General features: G+C 42.9%; 1 protein-coding gene across 1 annotated transcript in view; it reads left to right on the top strand.

The window, feature by feature from the left end:
- PRPF6 (pre-mRNA processing factor 6) overlaps positions 1-13,970 on the top strand; it is a 32,999-nt gene extending 19,029 nt beyond the window's left edge. Inside the window, exons 14-21 of the mRNA XM_039498162.1 lie at positions 72-210; positions 1,243-1,362; positions 2,703-2,879; positions 4,101-4,234; positions 4,878-4,969; positions 9,225-9,339; positions 11,786-11,912; positions 13,735-13,970. Of these exons, the coding sequence (XP_039354096.1) occupies positions 72-210; positions 1,243-1,362; positions 2,703-2,879; positions 4,101-4,234; positions 4,878-4,969; positions 9,225-9,339; positions 11,786-11,912; positions 13,735-13,887 (1,057 nt within the window). The 3' untranslated portion in view covers positions 13,888-13,970. The remainder of the gene's footprint in view (positions 1-71; positions 211-1,242; positions 1,363-2,702; positions 2,880-4,100; positions 4,235-4,877; positions 4,970-9,224; positions 9,340-11,785; positions 11,913-13,734) is intronic.
- The last annotated feature ends 3,932 nt before the right edge of the window (positions 13,971-17,902 follow it).

The raw sequence follows: 17,902 nt of genomic DNA, 5'->3' as shown, positions 1-17,902 counted from the left end.
AAGTAGGGTCTGGCAGTTCAGATTTATAGATGTGCCTTCATGTTACCGTAGCTCACATTTTCTCATTTCAGGGAATCGCTGGAGGCTCTCTTGCAGAGAGCTGTGGCTCACTGTCCTAAAGCAGAAGTGCTGTGGCTCATGGGAGCCAAATCGAAGTGGCTGGCTGGAGATGTGCCTGCAGCCAGAAGCATTTTGGCCCTGGCTTTCCAGGTGGGTGTAGTCGTCATTTGAGAGACTTGAGCACATGGCAGGTGCATAAATTAATTACTGCCAGGATGGAACAGAGCAAAGCAAATGATGAGGTCCTTTCTAGAGAGGGCTCTGAGCTCCCGCAGCAGCAAAGTTAGCCTTTCAAAATGGCAAAACTCCCATTCCTTTTTGGTTCTGTTTCCCAGATAGAATAGAGAAGCAGGCTGGAAGCAACCCTTTCAAAATTGCCACTCCCAGCCCAGTTTCTCCAATTAGCAGTCTCCCCTCTATCAGCAGGTTCCTCTGGATGAATTAGTCTACTTCCTCCATTCATTGAATCGTAAAGGTTTGGATTCCAGAACCAGGATCACACCCACAGATAGTGCAGTGCCCTCCTGTTTGCCCCTGTAATTGTCTGTAGCCTGGACCAGTATAATCAGCGTACTGCAAAATGAAGGAAGTTATCCTTCAGACACTGAAAGGAGTGGGGAGCTCCATAGTGGTGATGATGAGGAGAGTGAGTCCTCCAAAGCAGAGTGGTAGTAAAACTGAATGACAGCAGAGACTTGTTCTTACTGGAGGTGACTGATTTTTGATTCCACAGCTAGGTTCTGGGAATTTTAAATTGTTCTTAGAGCTCTGAACCTTTCCCAGCATTAATGCGCTGAAGTTACTTGTATTGCAGGAGCACTTACAGACCCCAATCAGGGATCAAGGGTTCATTTTGCCAAGCACTGTCTACAGGGGTAATAAAAAAGTCCCTGCGTCAGCTTTATAATCTTTTCACTACTTTAATTGATGGTTCAGAAGAGAGTTCAAGGACCAACCCTTCTGAGCAGTTTAGAAATGAAGTGTCCAATTCCTAAACTGGCGTAGATCCTTGGATTGTGGGTCTGTTTGGGAGAACTCTGTATAACCTTAAAAGGCCATAGATGATTGGGAAGAGCTTGACCTGAGATTGACAAGGGCCTGATTACAGTTTAAATCTGAACCAAACAAAGGATTAAATCTTCTGATGTATCAGAGTATATATTTGTCACTCTCTTCTCCTAGGCCAACCCCAACAGTGAAGAGATCTGGCTGGCTGCTGTGAAGCTGGAGTCTGAAAACAACGAATATGAAAGAGCGAGGAGATTACTGGCGAAAGCACGTAGCAGTGCCCCCACAGCCAGAGTAAGAACATGTGATGGGTGGAACGACAGTCGTCTTTTGGTGTGGGGGAGAGGGGAGGGAAGAACAGGGAGTTCCTTCACTTTCATGGCCCCAGAGACTTTCCAGATGGCATCCTGCTATTTGTTTTTTGCAGGGTCATGGCTGATTTGTTAAAGTGCTTCCCCAGCGCATTGCAACATGAAGTAAATGTATTATGGAGAAAAAAGGCTAGGATCAAATAAAACTTTAGATTGTTACACAGATGGCAAAAGTCAAGAAATTCCCAGTTACAGCTGACAGTTTATGTAATAGTCGTGTTACATAAAGCATGTCTTGCATTTAATTTCTCGCTTTTAAAAAGGAAACTATCCTATTTGTAGGGAAGACTTTCTAATGCATATTTTTTTGCGTTCCTAGTACAGGCATGTTATCTCAAAGGTCAGACTCTTCTTGTTTGTGATATAAAACTATATTGGTATGTCAATACGTAGGATGTAGCTAGCAATATTATTTGTAGTCAAAAGTTATTTTGCCAATTTTCAACTGGGCCATTTAAAAACACCCTCCCATCCCACCCCTCAAACAAAATAGATCTAGTCTACGTAATGGGGAAAATAAAGCAAAACTTAATTTAAAAGATAATGGATAAGAGGTAAATTTTTTAAACATTCCTCTCTACCTGGCAGTCAGGGTTGTGAAACTTTCGTATGTCAGATTCGATGCTGTTGCTCCTTGAATGGGCTATTGGGGGTGTTCAAAGATGTGGGAAGCTAATAGTATCTAAGTATCTTGCAATCTGTATTTGATTTTTGGTTTTAGTCTGTCACAATCTGGACCAGCAAGAAGCACATTATCTCTCAATAATGGCCCTTCTAAATGGTAAAGGAAAGAATTGAAAGCAGTATCTGGCAGTCCTTAGCCTTCTAGTTCAGAGCTTTGGAGTGTGGGGAAGGAGGGAAAGAAGTCCTGGGAGCCACATTTACAAGTGTGGTAGAGACCTGAAAAATGAAAGGGGGGTGTGGTAGGAAAGCCAGATAGCAAATTCATGTTCGTGTGCTCTTCTACTGCCTAAATATTTTTGCCTGGAATACTTCTTTAATATCCCTATCTGTACTCTGCTTATAGTTGGGGCAAGGGTTAAGTTTGATCATGTTGTTCCAACTCCTGCATAACTTTTGTGTTGATCTCTAGCTGTTGCTGACTCCCAGAATTTTTTTAGCCTCAATTGTCATGTTTTCAGAAATCTGTTCCTAGTCTGCACATGTAATAGCTGTATGTTTGTGGAACAAGGAATCCACTGCATTGATGTGTCACTGGATCAGTAACTGCTAATGATAAAGCACTTTCTTGTCTGGTCTTAGGTCTTTATGAAATCTGTGAAATTGGAATGGGTGCTCGGGAACATTGCTGCTGCCCAGGAGCTCTGTGAGGAAGCCCTGAAGCACTATGAAGACTTCCCCAAGCTGTGGATGATGAAAGGGCAGATCGAGGAGCAAGATGAACTAATAGAAAAAGCTCGGGAAGCCTATAATCAGGGGGTAAGGATGGAATGATTCCATCTCTGCTTCATGCCTCCAATATGGGGAAATCGTGTATTAACTGTCTTCCTCAAAGCAAAAGCCATAACTTGTAGGAATCTGTCCCTGCAGAGTGGTAGGCTGGATGCTGACATCTTGCGAAAAGGGTAGAATGATCACACAGGAATGGCTAGGTGATGAGGATGAACAAAGGATGAACATCTAAACCAGAGTCTCTGGATAGAATTTATCCTCCACTAGAGTAACATTCGTTCCAAGATCATTCCAAGTTACATATATTTGGTGCATTCAGATTTGTCTGCGTAAAATGAGAGGCTAATCTCTTCTTTGTCACACATTCATGTTCTGTAGTATAAACATCAAACCACACATCCAAGTAGATGGACTGTGGTTATGCTATAACCGAGTTACCTATTCTTTCGGTTGTATTGACAATGTTAAGAGGAAACTGGTCATATGCTTGTCTTGATTGGGGGTGGGGGGAGGAATTCAAGCCCCCCTTTAAAATATTTACTTTTTCTATTTAATATTCTAATGGCTACCAAAGAAGAAAAAGTGCCCCTTGGTAGGTTTTACGGGGAACAGAGTGCAAGGAGAGAGCTTATGTAGTCCAAAGAGATAGATTAGCCACCAAAAAGGTGCATGCTGCCATATACTTCCAATATATTTGGGGCATGTCTTGGGAGTGATGTGGAATAAGAAAGTGAATGTTCTTAAAATTAGCCATGAAACTGACATGGAGACATGTTAGTAATTGGAGGCTAAAAGTGGCCTAAAGTCCCTTAATGTCAAAGGAAACCTAAATTGGGATACCATGTTCTCCTCTGCTGGTGCAGCGCTTTATGTTCCATCTCAAGGCAGCACAGATTTTAAATACACCCATTAGTCAAGGTGTGTTTCCTCATAACACTGAGGGGGCTCAGTAATACACAGTGCATTGCGCTTTTTTTCCCTGGAACTTCAGGAGATGAGACAAAACTATTTTTCACAGGGATTCCTATCACAAAATTCACCAAAAAGGGTGTAAAAAATACCAAGTGATGTCAGTGACTCCCATTTCCCCCTTCTCCACACACTCCACAGAGATAGTTTCATTGGGGATTCGCTTCTCTGGAAGTTGCTCTGCAGCTTTGGTATAAAAAGCAGTCAATACTATAAACTCCCTGTCGTCATCTCTCCCTGATGCCCTAAACCCTATCTTGTTTGCTTTCTTTTTAACAGTTGAAGAAGTGCCCCCATTCCACACCCCTGTGGCTCTTGCTGTCCAGGCTGGAGGAAAAAGTTGGGCAACTGACCAGAGCAAGAGCCATCTTGGAGAAGTCTCGCTTGAAGAATCCAAAGAATCCAGACCTCTGGTGAGTAGTGTAGAGCTGACCTGAGTACACATGAACAATAAGGGCAATGTATTCTTTATGCTAACCACCTTGCACCCTTCCCCAACCTCCTGCCATCCGAGCATGGATTCTCTATCATCGCATATAGCCAGAAGGAAAATCCTGGGTATTTCACGCTTTGGGGACAACAGTTCCCTTCGGAATACCTGCAGTCCCCTGGGGGAGCTCTTCTAGGACACAGCTTCCATCATGTTACTTGTTTTGGGAATGCAGTTGGTTGCCAACTGTTTTCTTGTAATGGAAACTGCAGATTAATCTAAACTACCTTTCTGAAACCAGGTCTTTCCATTTCCGTGTTAATTCAGTCTCCTCTAAATGCTTTTATCTAAGATGACTGTTACAAAATAAAGGTCACAATTGTCTTTTAACCCATGGGATGGAAAAATTATAATAGCCATTGAGTCTTCCATGATTTCCTGCTGAACACATTTAGCCCAATGAGCTTATGAGAGTAAGCAAAATTAGTCTTCTGGAAGCTGTGCAGAGAGCACTGGTAGATGTGTTCTTAACAAGTCCCATGTCCTTCAAATGAAACATCTCACAGGTTTCTTGCTTTCTTAGTTACTGAATCGAGATGTTGACAATGGTGTCTTTTCCACACCAGGTTAGAGTCTGTGCGATTAGAATACAGAGCTGGACTAAAAAACATTGCTAATACGCTGATGGCCAAGGCATTGCAGGAATGTCCCAACTCGGGTAAGGAGTAGCTGATTTTTCTGAAATGCAGTTATTTTTGCTTGGTGGATAAGAGGGTTCCTCATCTCGCTAAGATGTTTCTGCTAGCCACGTCATCTTATGTACTGGTTAGATTATGATATGCTCTAGGACAGTGGTTCTCAAACTGGGGGTCGGGAGGTTATTACATGGGGGGTCGCGAACTGTCAACCTCCACCCCAAACCCCGCTTTGCTTCCAGCATTTATAAGGTGTTAAATATATTTTAAAGTGTTTTAATTTATAAGGTGGGGGTCGCACTTAGAGGCTTGCTATGTGAAAGGGGTCACCGGTACAGAAGTTTGAGAACCACTGGTCTAGGAGGTGGTAATTTCTTTATGCAAAAGAAGTGTTGCTGATCTGTTAGAGGTCCCAGATGCTCTTGTCTCTTGCCTGAAGAGAAGGGCATGGATTGTTCACAGGTGGTTCAGTTTTCCTGCAGTGTTGCTTGGATTGTGTTATCAGGCCTGTGCCTAGTATGTGGTTCCTGGTTTCCTGAGAGAGTATCCGGGACATGGGTGACTTTTTTTTTCTCTGAGAACTAAACTGATGGCTTCTATTTAAAAGAGGTGATGGGTTCTGGGGTTGAATGAAAGCACTCTGGGTTAACAGAGATCATTTGTGAAATAGAACTGTTCAGCAAGGTATGATTTAGTGGAAGAATTAGGAGATTTCTTTGCATCTTCCATGACTAGATGTGCACTCTTAAGAATTCCTTATGTCGGAGCTTGTCGGCACCTTGACAACACTTCCATGGGATAGGTAAATATTATCCCTATTTTACAGATGGGGAAAACTGATTGTGTGCAAGTGACTTGCCCAGGATAACACAGCAGATCTGTGTTGGAGCCAGGACTAGAATGCAGGTGTTCCGGCTCTCACCCTCCCACTAGGTCAGGGGTTTCTAAACTTTTTTGTAGCATGAGCCACAAATAAGTATTTCGTCCAGAACCTCCTTCCCTGCCATTCATGATTGCTGAGTTCCCTTCCTAGTCACAATTGTATAACAGCCCTGTAGCAACTACATAGCTAAATAATATTGAGAGAGAAAAGATTTTTATTTTTTTCCCCCTAGTATGGAATACTACAATAGTCATAAAACACATGCTCAGGTCAGGTCATGGCCTTTTCTACACTGGTACAAATATACCCTGCAAATAAGGAGAAGTCTTGAAAGACACAAAGGGAAAATTATTGCTCTAAACTATCAGTGAAATCAGAACACAGAGAGAGAGAGTGTGTGTGTGCGCGTGCGTGTGTGTATATGTACACACACACATACATACCCTATGGTTAAGGCTACGATTATGTCACAGAGGTCGCGGAAGTCACGGAATCTCTGACTTCCAGACACCTCTGACATTGGGGGCCCTGCAGCTGATTAACCGCTGCCAGAAGCAGGGGATCTGCCACAGCAGCCCAGCCTCTGCAGTCAGCAGTGGGACCCCCCACAGCTCCCAGCCACCATGGCGACCCCAGAGCTCCCCAGGCACTACTGCTGACGGGGCCCCCTGCAGCTCCCAGGCAGGGGGCAGAGGGCTGGACCCTTCTCCCTCCCCATTTTGTCAGGGATATTTTGAGTAAAAGTCAGAGACAGGTCACGGCTTCCATGAATTGTTTTTGTTTGTCTGTGACCTGTCCCTGACTTTTACTAAAATTATCCATGACAGAATCGTAGCCTTACCTATGGTGCATACGTGGCTGCCACTTACAGGAAGCTATTGCTCTGACCCCCCTGATGGAATCCTGGCAGATGTAAGACTTCTAAAGATTTCCACAGCTCTAGAGTGTTCCACAGGTGTGGCTGGCTGACAAGTGAAGCAGAAGATCTGCTCAAAGGAGCATGACATTTCCTTTTCAGCTTTTTGGCAAAGAAAGAAAAACTATCTGGGGATGTGTAACCTTAAACTTCTGTGGGCATTTAGAGCAGTTTTTCTGGGCCTCCTGTGGCTGGCCTGTTTGGCAGCGGGGTACAGTAAGGATCATTGGGAAGACTTCAGCGTTCCTTATCAGACTCTTCCAACTGCTTCCAGGTGGTACGTTTTACAGCTTCTTAATGTTTTTCCTCATGAGAGTAGTTTCCTGCCGTGTTCGCTTTGAAGAGATAGATGTAGTGTGTCCTGTACAATTAAAATTACATACTGAACAATTTCACTCCTGGCTATCTGAGAGATTTGGTTACCTTTTTGGTCCTGGTTGTTCTCTGTGGGCTTGTCTAGCTATAGTGTAGCTATGCTGGCAGAGCCCTCTAGTGCAGATGCAGTATAAGCTGGCAGAAGTTCTTCTGCAGGCATAGCTGCACCATCGTTCTTTTGTCAGCATAGTTGGATCTACACCAGGGTTTTGGTGGCATAACTATGTTGGCTATCGGGTGTGATTTCCGCCCTCCCCCGGACTCCTAGCCAACAACTACGCTGGTAAAACTTTGTAGTATAGACCAGGCTCAAGGTTTGCTACCGCCAATCTGTCTATAATGACCTTGGGTGGTCTATTATTTTCATGCTAAGTGCCCCTTCGTAGCAGACTACTAGACATGTATATATTTTCAAGGCATTTTAGCTTTGCTTCTAATAATTTGTTGGCAGTGTTCTTGGGAAATATACTGGGTGCATGAAGAGAACTGTGGAAAGTTTCCCCAGACCGTTTATCCCTTCATGCTAACCACTAGAGAGTTGATGAGTGTATCCCACCTTGTGGCACTCAAGAATTAACTGAATTAGTATGTAGGCAATGTGTGATATTTGTCTGTACAATTAAAACATTTACCTGCACTTGTGGGATAACAGTGTTCAAACATTGCTTACAGATGCATCCATAGATAGCCACCACATAACACCAGTCATTTGTGTTGCATGATGCAGAGTCTCCAGAAGAGGTTTGAGGATAGTTCTATATTGCAGTGTTCCCATTGTCTTTGGGTCGGCACATACCTAGTGTATGAAGTACCAAAAAAAAAAGGAAAGTTGAGTGTGTATTGTAGAAGCGCCTCATAGCTGGAGTTTCAGTATTCAGGAAATAGCAGCTGATACTGCAGAGCACAAAACAAAGAAGCATTCAGTACAAAGTTAGTGAGTTTTGGTGAGAGCTATTTGAGCATTAGGTTGGTCCATCACAGGATGATTATGAAGCACCAATATTATGCGACTGTGAAAGAGGCTAATGCAATCCTAGGATGCATCCGGCAAGGTATTTCCAGTAGAGATAGGGAAGCGTTATTACCATTATACAAGGCACTGGTGAGATCTCTTTTGGACTACTGTGTGCAGTTCTGGTCTCCCATTGTTAAGAAAGACTAATTTAAACTGAAACAGGTGCAGAGAAGGGCTACTAAAATGATCAGAGGAATGAATAACCTATTTTACAAGAGGAGACTTAAGGAGCTTGGCTTGTTTATCCTAACAAAACGAAGTAGAGGAGGAGATATAATTGATCTCTATAAATACATCAGAGGGATAAACACCAGGAAAGGAGAGGAATTATTTAAGTTAAGGGCCAACATTGGCACTAGAACAAATGAATATAAACTGGCCATCAGTAAGTTTAGGCTTGAAATTAGATGAAGGTTTCTAATCATCAGAAGAGTGAAGTTCTGGAACAGCCTTCCATGGGGAATAGTGGGGGCAAAAAACCTAACTTATTTTAAGACTGAACTTGCTAAGTTTATGGAGGGGATGGTATGATTGCCTGCAATGGCCTGTGGCCCATCCGTGACTACTATTAGCAAATATCTCTACTGGCCAAAGATGGGACACTAGAGGGGGAGGGCTCTGAGTTAGAAAGAATTCTTGCCCAGGTGTCTGGCTGGTGGTTCTTGCCCACATGCTCAGCGTTTCATTGATTGCCATATGTGGGGTCAGGGAAGAATTTTTCCCCAGGTCAGATTGGCATAGACTCTGAGGGAGTTTGCCTTCCTCTTCAGAGTGAGGCATGGGTCACTGGCCTGTTTTGAAATAAGTGGTGGATTCTCTGTAGCTTGAAGTCTTTAAATCAAGATTTGAGGACTTCAGTAACTCAGCCAGAGGTTGTGGTCATACTACAGGAGTGGGTGGGTGAGGTTCTGTGGCATGCAGGAGGTCAGACTAGATCATCATGATGGTCCCTTCTGGCCAGAACGTCTGAGGCAGTAATGACACATTCCATTCTGGATTTAAGCACCTACCATGCTCATTTATTCTTGGTAATGTGGCCTTTTAATCTCTGACTTAACAAAAATTGGAATCTTCCTATTTGGTTTTTAGGAATCCTATGGTCAGAAGCAATTTTCCTTGAGGCAAGACCACAGCGAAAGACCAAAAGTGTGGACGCCCTGAAGAAGTGTGAGCACGACCCTCACGTCCTGTTGGCTGTAGCCAAGTGAGTAGCTATTCCTATTTTTAATGAAGTAAAGGTAGACATTTTGTCTCTGGACAAAAGTTAAGGTCAATACACCATGAAAACACTGCTGCAGATCAGTATCACGTGGTCTTGCTTCAATACAGTATTGATATGCCTCAAATCCAGGAACAACTGATGCATCTGTATAGCTGCCTCTGAGCATCAGTGCAAATCAGCTTCTTTCTCTTGATTGAACACAAGCTGTCTGCCTTTTCTCAGAGTACTAATGTCAGCTGGGAAGTGTAGGAGTGCAGTGGTGAACCCTGTGGATTCATGCTGAGATCTGTTCTAGTGTTAGGTTTAGGTACACTGAAAACATCACTAGCATGGGATCCCTTGGTACATAACTTTGACAAAGACTTGAAGTCAAGCTGTAATTGCTTTTCCTTTTGGGGATATGTTGTTCATGCCCATGGAAGCGTGGGGCTGCTTGTGCTGGCCGCTGTGCCAGTTTAATGTGGACAGGTGCTATTTAAACTCTCTGTCTCTTCCCTCTTAGTCCCCAAATTCTGCCAGTGGCCCATAATCTTGACCCGGCATACTCTGCTTTTCCAGTTCTGCTGCTTCCATCATCCCAGGCTGTTTCATTTTGGGCATTTCCTGAGTATAAGTTGCTGGTCGTGCTGAATTTGCTTCTGTGAAGCAGGCAAATGTCCATTTAGGAATTGAAACAAGACTAAAATGTCATTTTCTCTTGTTGCCTAGACCAAATTTTGAGTTATCTAATGTTGAAGGGCGAGTACTTTAATCCACTGTGCTTCATGGCTTTTTCCCTGTTCTTTTAGGTTAAGGGCCTCCATTCAAGTGCAGGGCTGACTTTAGTGCAATAGTGATTGGAACCAGCTGTTTTTTCTTTTGTAAATACCAGAAGAGTTTAATAGAGGAAGTGTGTAAAACAGTGCCCAAATCTTACACAACTTTTCTTGTAAGCCAAAGCAAATCATACAGGATTCTCTCCAGTTACTATGGCACTAGCGTCTGCCAGACAATGACAGCTGACTTCTTCAGTTTTGTCAGCAAAGGAGAAGAATTTTAACTTTCGCTTTAGGGAAACTGGTTCCAGGCCCCTTCTGGTACAGGCTCAGACTATTTAGTAGCTAAACTAAACCCAGCACAAGTTGCTTCCGCCTCCCATAATGAGTCTTCTGTATGTGTCTCTGATACCTTGGGCTGTAATGTGATTGTGAAGAGCTTTTGTTAAAAGGAAATGTTACTGCAAATTGTTACTTTGCAGGTGTTTTGTCTGTTTCCTATCAGTGTTCCTGCTCTTTAAATCACAGTTTATCTAACACCGAACAATCAAGAGTATCATAAGGCTTAAAAAACAATCATGTTATCAGACCATAAAATTATACAACTTAACAGCTTAGCCAATCACACAGCCTCCTATTCATAAAGACCTTGCTAGTTTTAATTGAACTCTATTTGATGTACAGAAACCAAACCCATAAAATATTGACACAGTTGATTAGTTCTTGGGAGGTGAAGTTTTGAAATTCATGATCAAATTTTAGAAATGGCGACAGGCAATGTGAATGCAAAAGTTGGGGTTTAAACATCTAAATCCCACTCCTACCCTTTTGCATTGAAACAGATTTTCAATGTACATCTATTTCAGTAGGTTTTAGTATTTCACTATATACGTGCACTTGTACTGATGGCTCTGCTGCACAGTACGATGGGTTCTGCTTCAGATCTTGGCCTTTGTAAATCTGGACACATTTCTATAGGTACAAGACTTAAATAAGCTCCAAATACCTAAAGATTGTACATAGCTTGTTAGATGGCTACAAGATCATCTTAAAACATTAAGAACATGGGGGTGGGACATAAGATTGCCTGCATGATCCTCTCATTTTATGAATTTGGTGCAGCATGGTTGACTGACAGTAAGCAAATGAGGGGGGAAGATTCTGTCTGGGTTTCAAGAAGTACACCTGAACCCTGATATAACGCTGTCCTCGGGAGCCAAAAAATCTTACCACGTTATAGGTGAGACCGCGTTATATCGAACTTGCTTTGATCCACTGGAGTGCGCAGCCCCACCCTCCCGGAGCGCTGCTTTACCGCGTTCTATCTGAATACGTGTTATATTGGGTCGCATTATATCGGGGTAGAGGTGTAATAACATTCTTTCTTCAGAACATCTGACTCTCCCCCCTGCTCCCTTCCTTGGTTGGGGGCTAATTTAGCCTTTTAGGCTCAGTCAGCAATTGGCAAGGAAACAGTGGATGTTTCATTTACTTCTGTAGTCCCTCTTCCACCTTCCCAGGCAGAAGGATCTCTCACAAAGCTGCCCCCTCAGTGCTGGGAGAGCCAAGAGCTGAACTTTTCAAGCAGTGTCAGGGGACCTGTTGTCTCTGCAAGTAGAGAGTGATCTGCCAACTGCTCACTTCTGCTTTTCTCCCTTTCCTTCCCACAACAGGTTGTTCTGGAGCGAGCGTAAAATAACCAAGGCCCGAGAATGGTTCCATCGAACAGTGAAGATAGATTCAGACCTGGGGGATGCCTGGGCTTTCTTCTACAAATTCGAGCTCCAGCACGGCACTGAGGTAGGAGAGTGTGTCTCTCTCTATAGATAGAAGCCGTGACCTCCTGGGGAGTGGTCCGGCATCCCCACCCCACCTTCCGCTAGCTAACAGGACTGTTTTTGAAGCCTATCATCACCATTCGTTAATCAGCAACAGAAATCACTGCTCAGCCGTTAAGAGCACCCTATTCCTAGCAGAGAGTATGTTGCCTCTGCAGTACACTCAGCCTGAGGAGTGGGAGGCTGAGACTGCGTTTGCTAACTAGATAATTATGAGCAGTGTGACTTAAAACATGGTGTTTTAAAAGCAGCATTGTTAATAGATGGAATTACCTTTTAGATTTCAGCTTCAGAAATTGCCAGCTGATTGCCTTTACGAAAGGAAAATGTAAACCTACAAATGACTTAATCATTCTCTGAATCCAGAACCTTTCAGAGCAGCTGTCTCAAAGCTCTAAACAAAAATGGTTCTGTATCTTAGCAGACAGCTTTACGTGGCTGGGAAACAATTGTGTGCAATCCTAGTGTTTGATTATAGATCAGAGCAACCATCAGTCTAATGTACCCCATCTGTGTTCTCTCTGTGGTTCTGCAGGAAATGGTAATTGTCAAGCCAAATGCCATATTGAATGCCCACTGCCATTGCATTTCTATTCTTAAACTGAAGTGTGTAGTTTCCGTTTTTGAAGCAGAGGATGGGGAACTCTTCAGGATCAGTTAGCAGTGCATGTGACGCTTGCCACAGCTCTGGTACATTTAGGCAGAATGTGCACTTTTCTCTACATGCACGCTCTGGTGTTCCTTAATCAATTCCACTAGATATCACCGCATGGAAAAATAATATGGATTTTTAAAATTAGGAACTGCTACCCCAATAATAGATGCAATAAAATGTGCACTGTTGAGCACTGACCCCAAGCACACTAACTTTTCTGTGTGGTCCTCCAAAGATGGTATTTCCACTCAGTCCACCAGGAGTGAATCTCACAAAAACCACCAGCACAAAGAACTCGACACAGTTGGCAGCCTGTCTTTGCCATCCAGTTACATTAGCTGATACAAAAATGTATGAGATCAACCTTCATTCTTCAAGGCGTAAGCCATCCGCTAACTGCTTGGGGTTAGTAAGAAGTTTCCCTGTAGGTGTTGCTGGATAATTGCCCCTTATGAGGGTTTTGATCCCATTCCCTGAAATATCTATCTGGGTTGCAGCCGCAAATAGCATACCAGATCCGATGGACCATTGTTCTAATCCAGTGTGGCAGTTCCTATGTAATGCTCATGAGAAGCCTGGTACTGAGCTGATGTGAGACTTCTTAGCTGCAGTGAGATGAGTCCCCCTCGATATGCTTGATGTGTCTAGGCAACACAAGGAAATGCCTTGATTCTGCCTGAACTGTGACTAGGGAAACAGTTTCATTGTCTGGCAGCCTAGAATGTACTAAGACTAGGCTATAGAGCACCATATTGGATTCATAACTGCAAAATGTCTGTTTTTCTGTGTTCTCTCAAAACAAATCTTAGATTCTGTTGAAGAGCAACTATGTAAAGAATGTGGGGAAAGGTAGATGGTGGAAAACCAAACATAATTTGGCAGCCCATTGGGCTGCTTTGCAAAGCAGAACAGTTGCCATTGCTGCCAAGCTTTAACCTTCATTTATTCCTAAACCTGATTTCCACCTCTTTTTCTTTTTTTTTAATGGTCTGTATAAGCGCTTAACTTTCAGCACAATGTACCAATGCATTAGAAGGAATGGTAGAATCTGAAGACCGTCTTACTCAGCTAGGGGAAAGAATTGTGGGATTAAGATAGTCCCAACCTGTTGTTTTTTCTTGCTCTGTAGGAGCAGCAGGAAGAGGTGAAGAAGCGCTGTGAGAATGCTGAGCCCCGCCATGGAGAGTTGTGGTGTGAAGTGTCCAAGGACATAGAGAACTGGCAGAAAAAAATTGGAGAGATCCTAGTAGTTGTGGCAGCCAAAATTAAAAATGCCTTCTAGAGTATGCTGTGTTCAGCTGCATCAATCACCCCTGCAGGACACGGCCCCTTTGCTATACATGTTTCCAACACCCTCAACCCTGCCAGCGCTTAGAGCAAACAAAGGAAGTTGGTGGAACAAATGAGGACCACTGGTTTTCCAAAAAAAATATTATGATGAGGAGACAGTCCCTTCCACTCCTGCAGTAGTGCTTGAGACTGCACATTGTAGTCTTTGGTGTGGCATAATCAGATGTGTTTGTGTTGTAATGTCTTCTGTGAACATTGCTGGCAGGTGTTGGTGCTGAGTCATTTTGTGTAGGTTTGATGGGCCTTCTCATTTGGATGTCTGAACCTATTCTGTAAATTCAAACCTTAATTATTACTTGATTGCTTTCTGATGACTTGCAGCTTCTCTGGTGTCTTCCCTGGCACGAGTTCTCTTCCTGTCAACCAGGCCTTCGGTTTCTTGGTGTTTGGCCCTTTTAATGACGACTCTTTGTCAACAAAGCTGTCTCCTTGATATTTAAGCGTGCAAAGGCTTAAAGAACGAGGAACCAAAGAACAATTATTGCTAAAAGACATGCCTGGAATGTTGGGGTGGAAGGAAGGGCGAGGTGGCAGAAATGGAAGGCAAAACTGTATGTTTGGTGTGACAAAGCTAGACTGGAACTGCCTCCTCAACTTTTGGGATAGAATCCTGGTCAGATTTTTGTGGAAAACTATTCTTAATTGAGCATTTTGTGAAGTCCAATAACCAGAACCTATTTTTAGTGATATTTTCTCTAATTTTTAAATGTATAATATAAGCATATTATTTTAATAGAATAATTTCATTTTAATACTACAGCAGTAGTGTTAAAACAACATGGTAAAAATAGCGCGAGGCTCTTTAAAGGAAAAATCCTTATTCTTAGAACCATTAAGAAGCCATGTGCTTTAACAACTGAAGCTGATCTCCAGGATGGATGGATATGAAAAACTTCTCCAAACTCAGATGGAGAAACTAGCTTGTTGCTGGGATGATCTTGGAGCACATCTCTGTGTCTGTAGCCCCTGTAAGTTGTCTTAGGTTCATGAGTAAAGTTGTCTAAAGCTATGAGCAGTGCCATTTTTTGACCCAAAGGGGTGACTTTCATTCTCTTGATCCTCCTTTGAGTGAAAAGAAATGTCCTCCAGAGAGATTGTATCTATTTTATTCTTCACCAGCTGAAAGATACAAATGTCTCCAACTTCATTTAATAGCATTTGTATATTAGGATATAGTGATTTTTTTTTTAAGTATGTATCATCATAGAATGTTTGAAGAAAACCTGTCACTTGCCTGGAAAACTGTACAGATGTAACGGGATGCTATAAAATACAACTGTCTTGTGTTTCGCATTGAATTCTATTTGACCACCATCTCCTCCATTGCAGTGACTGTTGCATGTCAAAGAGTAAATGCAGGGTGGTTGGATCTGACTAGTGGATGGGTACCCTATGAAAGGCCAGCTACTCCTTACAAAGATGCCCATGTGAGGAATGTATCTGTCTGCCAAGCTTTCTCATATTCTTTTGCTTTAAGTGCCACATTGTTTAAGGAGTGGCAACTTGTGATGAAAGTTTTTCTTCCTGATTTATAAATGCAAAATGAAGCCAGGTGTTCTCTCTCAGGTAGCTGGTGAGAACATGTGCAGTTGCACCTTCATTAAGAAAAGTATACCTCACTATGTGCTGTCGGCTTGTAAGCTTTCAAAGGCTCAGGCCTGTAGCTGTTAGGGCAAGCAGCATGGAGAGGGAAGACCTCCCCTATCCCAAGAGATTCTCCACCACTAACAGTGACTTCCTTTCCGTCGCTGGAGAATGGGGCCTGATGCAGAGGGAGAATGAAGATTCTCTGCATGGGGGATGCAGGGGTTGAGTCTGGGTTAACCGTACTGATTGGGGACAGGGGTTTTAGTTTGTTGGGGTGGGGAGGTTATAGATAAGGGGATAGTTTAACTGGGATTCCCAGAGTTGGGTCAAACTAATAATGGTTCTGCATGAGGTCAGCTTGAAAAAAATATGTTAACAAATTAGACAAGGTGGGTGAGATCTTTTATTGGACCAACTTCTGTTGATGAGAGAGAGACAAGCTTAAAGCAACAGAAGTTGGTGCAATAAAAGATACTACCTCACCCACCGTGTGTCTCTCATATCCTGGGACCGATATGGCTACTGCATAGATTAACAAATGGCCTTTACATACTGTATTGAGTACCTATGGGGTCTATCCTGACCTGTCCCCTGCTTACAGGTGATGTCCCTTCTCTGACTTTTCATCTGTCCTTTCTCTCTTTAGATTGTAAAATCTTTGGAGAGGGAACTGTTCCTCTTGGTTGGGAAGTGCCACAGTACTGGAAATGTGCTAGACAATCTACATACAATAGTACTCAGGGCAGCAAACTTGGGCTTCATGGTCACCCAGGTACAGAGGGCCTGTAAAGCCCTCTATGGCTCTTAAGTCCTGCAGTGGGGTTTTTACACTCTGCTTTGGAATGGGCTGTTGGATCCAATGCCTGGGAAAATCCAAAATAGAGGAAAGGGGTTTGGAGGGTTGGGATGCTGCCCGTTGGTTGAGGGCTGAATTCCATCCTCGCCTGCACTTGCTTTGTTCCCAACACAAAGTCCATTCATTCAGGCTTTGTGTGAGATTGGAGTGAACTTTATTTAAAGATCATAAAATGTAGCAACATACTAATGCAAAAATTCACCTTCAGGGTAAATGTGCTCTCTGCCAGTGCTGAGGCACAGAATGGGGTATTGAAAGCATCAGGATGTGAGGGCTATGTACCAGCAAGTGGATTTGTTTCCTTTAGAGCATGAAATTCCTCTTGCCACCCAGTGTTTCTACCTTTCACTTTATCTTTCAAAATCTCATAATTTTTGATGCTTTTTTTTGTAATGGACCCTTCCCTTTACCAGCGTAATGTTTTTAGATGTCTTTAACATTTTGAAAATGGATTTTTGAACCTGTAAATTTTATTTATATGCACATAGAGCACAATAAACATGTCCGGATCCAGCCTTCAGTGGGGTGTCCTTGAGTATACATAGTTCCCCTTGCTTCAACCAATGATCCAGCAGACTATTCCCCTCTCAGATCCCTCTGGAAGGCTCAGTTCTGCCAAGATGTCTATAAGAATTGAGTTGGGTTATTCAGGTACCCTACTAAAAGCCACACATTTTTGCTTCATGGTTCTGTGCCCTCTCTTTTGCCAAGTAATTCTTTATTGCTGTTAACCCATTCCTTTTTTGTTGTTCCATTAATCTTTGTTACATCATGTATGAACTTAGATTGTAAACTTGGGGCATGGGCTGTCTCTTATTAATACCTAGATGCCTCGCATGCTTTTGGTTGCTGTGAAATCTTTAGATTAGAATTTGTTCTGTAAAAATCATGGTGAAAAGAATTTAAATTAAGTTTAGCTGACATCACACTCCAAATAAGATTCTGAGCTCATTCATCTGAGGCCACCAAAGGTACCTTTATAATCTCTTTATTTGTGTGTGTATATAGTGCTCAAGTGTCTTAACCATTTCACACTGGCTATTCACACTAAGTTCTATAAATTGATGTCTAGCAACATGATTTTATAGTACAAAGTGCAGTTATGAGCACTAAAGTAGGTTAATTCCATTTTCAATCCACTTTCAGAAATTGGTAATGATTAAAACGTTGCTAGTAGAAACTGAAAGCCAAAGGTCTGGCTTGCCACATCTGGGGTCACAGCAGTTAGCTCCACAGCAATAATTCTCAGCCCCAAAAGGTGGTTCTGTGAGAGGAAGGATGGAGCCAATGCCTTATTTCCAAAGCAGAACTCCCAAGTGTTTCCTCTTGCTTTTGTTTCAGCATCTCCAAACCTCTGGCAGCTTGGCTTAGGCATGGCTGTCTTCAGCAGTAGTAGCTCCATAGCGTTTTGGAAGCCTTACCTAGCTGGTGCATGCCTGATGGAGCAGGCACCCTGTGCTTCAGTTTGAGACTGGCTTTCAGGAGACTTTCTGGAGGTGTTTGT

The sequence above is a fragment of the Mauremys reevesii genome, linkage group 13 (assembly GCF_016161935.1).
Source record: "Mauremys reevesii isolate NIE-2019 linkage group 13, ASM1616193v1, whole genome shotgun sequence".
In the NCBI taxonomy this organism is placed as follows: Eukaryota; Metazoa; Chordata; order Testudines; family Geoemydidae; genus Mauremys; species Mauremys reevesii.
This window is presented reverse-complemented; position numbering and strand designations above follow the sequence as displayed.